Genomic DNA, 6,922 nt, shown 5'->3' on the forward strand with positions numbered 1-6,922 from the left:
TTGAGCTTTTTGTTGGTCTGAGGGCTTGGAAAGTATTTTTTCTTCTTTATGTCAGAAAAAACTGTCGATGTGCTCACAGAGAGCCAACGGGCTCTGTCACCGCTGGCCCAGACACAGCGACAGGCGTCGTAGGGGGGTCAGTCTGCGAGCAACGCAGGCAGTACTGACCCTGTGGGTTCTTTGCCTAGCAGAGGCTTGTGCAAGCGATGGAGATTCGACAGGCAATGGAAAGAAAGGAGGAAACAAATTCCAGACAAACAGAGGGTTTATTGCAAACACCTCCTCAGCCCGGGACTGTTCGGGGGGAGAGGGGTGCGGGGAGTTTTCGTCTGAGGCGAGTCGGAGGGGGGGCAAAGGGGGTGGCCAGCCACTGCCAGCCAACCGGGGCAGGTTGCCAGGGGATATGGGTGTAGTAGAACATAACTTGGACCAATCAGGGGAGAATAGGAGGGACCCTGCAAAGGCGGGAGAAATGACAGGCAGCTAACCGTGTGCTGCATAACAGGTGCAGGAGTCATGTGAGTTAAACAAAGGAACAATCGAGGGGTGGGGTACAGAGAGCCCAACAAGTACAAAAGTATACAAAGCATGACCGATTAAATTAACACACTGCCACATCTCCCCGTTTTCTTTTTACTAAAAAGAACAGAAGTGAGGGGGGTCTGGCAGATGCTCAAAGTCCAGGTAACATTTGGTGGATCAAGGTTGTTGAGCTGGCTACTAATCGTCTGCGAGGCTTTCACCGTCACTTTCTTCTTCAAGCTCCTTCTCAAGCTCCTTCAACTCGTCTTCAGGAGCCGTGGCCTTGGCGACCCGAGCAGCAGCCGGAGAGGGGGTAGATGCGGAACTTAAAACTAACTTAATTAACGATCTCCTGATTAGTCCGAAAGCAAGACAAACAATTAAAATAATAAACAAAATCAACAGACATGTTTTTAAAATGGACCCGGCCCATCCAGATAAACCCCAACCTTTAAAAATGTTGCTCATCCAGTCACCTGTCTCTCTTTTGATGTCACTGATCATATCTTGCATCTGTGTAATGAGTTTTCGAGTGATCTCAGCCCGAGTCGACAGATTAAAACAACATAGACCCTCAAACTCCTCATACGTGTGATCATGGAGAAGTATGATGTAGTCTATGGCTGCCAGATTTTGGAGGGAAGCTTGCCTCATTATTTCCTCGTCCTCCAGGAGGTTGAATAGGGTTTTGGAGGTTAAATTTGCTTGTTTCGCCACCCAACATTTTAAATGTCCCAATTCCCCCACGGCCTTAGCAAAGGAGACCCATGGGGCAAAATTTGTGATTGCAACCTCTTTAGTTTTGTTCCAATGAATAATTTCTGAATCGCAATCTGGGTCTAATTTTCTAAGGTCTCTTTTGGAAACTGCCAATCCATGTGCACCACTTTGTCTCTTTTGCTTTTCTTTCCAATCCATAATTTGCGTCTTGTTGGGTGTGAACAGCCCTGCCTTCCCTAGGGTGCACGGACCTCCAGAAAGACGAGAGGGGATACCTGCCCAAGCCCGATCTCTGCAGATCAGAAAGACTCCCTCGGGTAACCTTTTGGGGTGGTTGTGAATTTGAGGGGGAAGAACTCCCTTGGCCAACTTCTTGCACCACGAGTGGGCTCTATCTAGCACTTTAGATTGAAAAACGTGCTTGGTGCGGTTGTCTAAAGCGTCGGCCGAATTGGTAAGACGAATGCAGGCGGGAGCTGTAGTCGCTCCGAGGAGCTGCAGCTCTCGGGGTTCCTCCCTCATATTTGGCAGGGAAAGCACAAAATTCCTCCACCAATAAAAGGATTAACTTAGGGGGTCTTAGTTATGCAATGGGCAAAATGGAGAAGTCTTTCAGGCATTTCCCACTGTTTAAAGGGAATCCCCATGAAGCATGTGGACATCGGGTCTGAGGCTGATGCTTGATTGAGACAGATGTGATCCTGTCCCATGGATTCCGCGAGCAGAGCCCACACGTTGGCTCGTGGCTGTGGGACGGTCCAAGCCTGAGTGAATATTAGCAGCTTGGTCAGAAAGAGCACGGTCGGGAGGCTTAGCATCTTGGGTCCGGGTCTGAAAAACAAAACTGGGGGGCAAAAGATTATTAATTTGGGTCACAAAAATAGGTAAAGGACAGGTCATGGTCCCATTCCCACAGGATGGGAAGAGAGGGTCTGGAGGAGACTCGCCTTCGACGGCGGAATGCCGCCGAAGCCACCTGCGGGACGCTGTCGTCACGCTCCCTCTTCCTTTTAATGAATGGTTTTACCCACTTGGCAGGTATCCATTTGACTCGGGTAGGCATGAGGACACAGGCGTACCCACGCCCCCACGTCACCAGGTCGAATGGACCCTCCACCTTCCCTGACTCAGGCGATCTCACCAGCACCGGGGGCTTGGGATCGAACTGCCACTCCTTTTTGCACCCAAAGTGTGTGGTAATGGGCGGATTGGGATTTTCAAAGGAACAATTTAGAAAATTGATGAAATAAAGGGCTCGGGCCAATCTGATTGCCGGCGGTTCCACCTTTAACACCTGTTGCTGTTGTTTAAGGACCCTCTTGATCTCTTGGTGGGTCCTCTCTACGATTGCTTGGCCTGTGGGGGAGTGGGGGATGCCTGTTTTGTGCTCCACTCCCCATTGCTGCAGGAAGCCAGCAAATTCCTTGGACTTGTATGCAGGGCCGTTGTCTGTTTTGATCCCCTTGGGGATGCCCATGAATGAGAAGGCCTGAACAAAGTGTTGGATAGCATGTTGGGCCCTCTCGCCTGCGTGCGCAGAGGCATAGACAGTGCCAGAGAAGGTATCGACGGAGACGTGAACGTACTTCAGTCTCCCAAATGATGGAATGTGGGTGACATCCGTCTGCCAGAGTTCACAGCTCTCCAACCCTCGAGAATTGACTCCGGCATGCAGGGTAGGCACAGCGTGGGACTGACAGGAAGGACACGAGCCAACAATCGCCTTAGCTTGTTGACGTGTGAGGTTAAAACGTCTAGCTAAGCTAGGTGCGTTCTGATGGAACAGCTGATGGCTGAGCTTGGCCTGCTCAAAAACGTCAGGCAACGGGGTTATCGCTACAGGGGCAGCAAGAGCGCCAGCCCTCCTGTTACCCTCAGCAATAAACCCTGGCAAATCGGTATGCGACCTGGTATACATCACATAAAACGGTTGCTCTCGGTGGGAGACAAGTTTGACCAATTTCGAGAGCTGCTCATACAGAGCTGTGTTGGACACCTCTTGTAAAATTGCCTGATCTGCTCTAGATACCACCCCCGCTACGTATGCGGAGTCGGTTACAATATTGAGAGGTCCAGAGAATCTCTCAAGTGCTCTGACGACAGCGGCCAACTCGGCTATTTGAGGTGAACCCTCAACTACTTTAATATCTGCCTCCCACTGCTGAGTTTCAGGGTCCTCCCAAGTCATTACTGACTTGTGAGAACTCCCGGACACGTCTGTAAAAACTGTCAGCGCATCGAGAGGTCTCCTGCTCTGGACACTCCTTAAAGCTAATTTAAATGTTATGTCCGAATTAAATAATTTGTGGGCCGGCCGATGAATTGAAATTTGGCCCGTAAAGGAATCTAGAGCGAATTGAAGTGCTTCATTATCCTGAAGCAAGTGCTCCAACATGGGTTTGGTCATTTGGCCTGTTGACAATCCAATTGGCATGTGAATACATTCAAAGTCGCATCCTGCCAAATCTTTCATCCGCGTTCTTGCTTTGCGGATGAGCTCAGCCATAAGCTCTTGTGGCTGTGTCATTCTTTTGGGCCGCTGGTGGCTGAGAAAGACCCACTCTATAATAAGAAGAGGGTCCTTTCTGCCTTGGCCCTTGGTGTTGTGTGCTGATGTTTTTGCACCCATGTCCCATTGAAAAATGATCCCATGTAGATGTGGCAGCTTACCCAGAATGATGAACCAAAAGGGAAGCTCGGGATCGCATCTGTGTGCCTGTCGCGATGTCATTGCCTGCTGGACCTTCTCCAACGTTACTTTTGCCTCTGCGGTAAGCACCCTAGGAGAACTGAGCTCCCCTCCCCCTTTCAATAAAGTGAAAAGAGGGGCTAGATCCTCGGTGGTCAGACCTAGCCAGGGCCTTACCCAATTCAAGGCACCGCAAAGTTGATGGGCGTCTGCAAGGGTACGGACATTTGTCCGAATTTCCAATTTTTGAGGCACAATGGTCCTCCTACCAATCTCCAGGCCCAGGTACTTCCAGGGTGGCATCCTTTGGATCTTATCCTTTTGCAGCTCAAACCCTGCAGCAACTAACAAATTTGTTACAAGGTCAAGCGCACGTGTAAGTTCATCTTCGGTCGGCGCACAAACGAGGATGTCATCCATATAGTGGTGGATGACAACCCCCTCCGTGGCTGCGCGCACAGGGGACAGCAAGGAAGAGACGTACTGCTGACACATCACTGGGGAGGCCTTCATCCCTTGCGGGAGCACCCTCCAGTGGTACCTCTTCCTTGGGGCCGCTCGGTTGATGGAAGGAACCGAGAAGGCGAAACGCGGGGCATCGTCCGGGTGTAGAGGAATTTGGAAAAAGCAATCTTTTATGTCAATCACAGCCAGATTCCAATTTCGCGGCAGCATGGTTGGGGAAGGCATCCCAGGTTGGAGAGACCCCATATCTTCAATTACTTCGTATATTTGGCGGAGGTCATGGAGGAGGCACCATCGTTTTTTGTCACTCTTTTGAATGACAAAAACGGGCGAGTTCCATGGAGAATTGGTCTCCACGATGTGACCTTTAGCTAATTGCTCCTCCATGAGCTCCTCAAGCGCCTGTAATTTCTCTTTTGTTAGCGGCCACTGCTCAACCCAGACTGGTTTATCTGTTGTCCAATTCAGTTTCAGGGTCGGGCGCTTCTCAGCAGCCGCTGCCTGAAAATTTTGCGAGGGGTCGGGAATTTCAATTGTGACCCCCCACTGGGCCATGAGGTCTCTTCCAAGCAGTGGTTCCTTGTAATCTAAAACAAAAGGACGGATGGCAGCCAATTGTCCTTTTGGCCCCGTAATTTTTACCACGCTTTTTGACTGTTTTGCGGATTGGAACCCTCCTACACCTTGGATCTGTCCGTCCACGTCCTCTAGGGCCCAGTGCGACGGCCATTCTGCGGTCGGAATAATCGTAACATCTGCCCCTGTGTCAAAAAGAAGAGCTTTATCTACTGACTCATCTCCCACAGTGAGCGTACATCGCACCAAGGGCTTACAGGTGGAAATGTGATGTACAGCGTTTACAGTAAAGGTAAGATGTTCTGGGTCACCATAAGGGATTGCTTGTGCGATGACTTGGCCCTCGGGTAAAAATGTGGGCGGATGAGTACAGCGCAGCCAGAGAATGAGGGCCTTGGGGTTGTTGTGAAGTGTCCCCGGGACTACCTCAATCTCCTGCGGAGTATATTTGCAATCACCGACGACGATGAACTTACCTTCGCCGGTCATTGGCCACCGATGCAACTTCCTTGGGTCTATGGTGACGAAATGAAAGTCCCTATCCGTCAGGTACAATGGTCTTGTGAGATGCAACCTGTAGGGTTGAAAAAAGGAAGAGGTAGTGAGAATAGGTTTTGCTATATCATGTTCAGGTGATGTCGAGTCTGGTGTAAATTGTCCATCCAATTGACCCCCTTTGAAGTTCCCTGCCCGGTCCACCCGATTGGGGTCGTCGCGCTGGGTGGACCCGCGCTCCCCTTTCAGTTTTTTTGTTGTGCCTGGGAAGGCACCGGCGTTCCCGGAGGTGTATTTTGAGTCCGCTGTAGTGAAGGTTTCTTAGGGCAGTTGGCAGTCCAGTGTCCTTCCTCTTTACAGAAGAAGCAGTGACCAGGGCGGTTGCCGAAGGAGAGTCGCCGCTGAGGCGGACGATGTCGAGGCTGTTGGGATGATTCTGCAGCACGCACAGCCTTGGGCGGAAAAGCTGCCTGGGAGGGTGGTGGTGGGTTCCTCCGGGCAAGGAAGGGCACCTTCATCTGGCACACCTGGAGCATGGACTGGAGAGTGTGGGGCGGATCTAGGGGAAGACTCAAAATTGCCTGTTTACACAGGTCGTTAGCATTAACGAAAACAAGCTCCCCTATAATACTTTCCCGTGCACTTTCTGTTTTAACCTGAACTTCCACTGCTCTGGTGAGCCGCTCTACAAAGGCAACAAATGATTCAGAAGGTCCCTGCCTAATGGTGGTATAGGGTGGTGATGGTGCGTCTGGCTGCAAACAAAAGAAAGCCTTGCAAGCTATATCTTTTATAATTGAAAGGACTGCTGAGGGTATTAGGGCTGCCTGGGACTCAGGGGAAACATAGGAACCTTCACCAGCAAGCAACTCAAGGGAAAAAGGATTGCCCTGTTCATCGATGGCTGGAAAGGGCAACTGAGGCATTGCTTCTCGCAGGACCTGTTTAAATGCTGCGTCCCAGAGCTTAAACTCTGTGCCATTCATTAGGCAAGAGAAAAGCTGCCGGAGGTCTGCTGGAACAACATGGACACCTGCGAGATCAGCAGTGAGGAGGCCACGGAAGTAGGGACTCTCCCTGCCATAATCCTTGTGCGCCTTGCAGAAATCCCGAATGATGCTTTGGGAAAAAGCATGCCAATTGGGTTTTGGTGTGTCACTACCACGTGTTCTGCGGTAGGTGACAGGCGCAGCAGAGAGAGTGACCTCCGGCTCACCCTCGCTCATTTCTTCCGGTTCCCAACCATGGGAACTGGAAATGAGGGCGTGGGAAAATTGCTGGCAAGATGGCGTCCTTCCGGGGCGGGGAGATGGACTCGGCCCCGCCTCAGGGGCATGTCGAGGGGCAGGGAGAGTGGGTGGGACCTTTGGGGAGGAGGGAGGGGTCTGGGGAGGGGCTATGGGAGGGACTGGGGGAGGAGCTGAGGGAAGGAAGGGGTTGGAGGAAAGAAAGGGG

General features: G+C 51.2%; 1 protein-coding gene across 1 annotated transcript; it reads right to left on the reverse strand.

Annotated features, from left to right (window-relative positions):
- Positions 1 to 305: 305 nt before the first annotated feature.
- LOC134564900 (uncharacterized) lies at positions 306 to 6,201 on the reverse strand. Its single transcript, XM_063424185.1, has 2 exons — positions 5,449 to 6,201; positions 306 to 2,086 (listed from the first exon to the last, which is right to left on the reverse strand). Exon 2 carries the CDS (start codon positions 1,762 to 1,764, stop codon positions 721 to 723), a length of 1,044 nt encoding a protein of 347 aa, XP_063280255.1. The 5' UTR covers positions 1,765 to 2,086; positions 5,449 to 6,201; the 3' UTR covers positions 306 to 720.
- Positions 6,202 to 6,922: the final 721 nt, after the last annotated feature.

This window comes from Prinia subflava (genome assembly GCF_021018805.1).
Source record: "Prinia subflava isolate CZ2003 ecotype Zambia chromosome W unlocalized genomic scaffold, Cam_Psub_1.2 scaffold_22_NEW, whole genome shotgun sequence".
Classification (NCBI taxonomy): domain Eukaryota; kingdom Metazoa; phylum Chordata; class Aves; order Passeriformes; family Cisticolidae; genus Prinia; species Prinia subflava.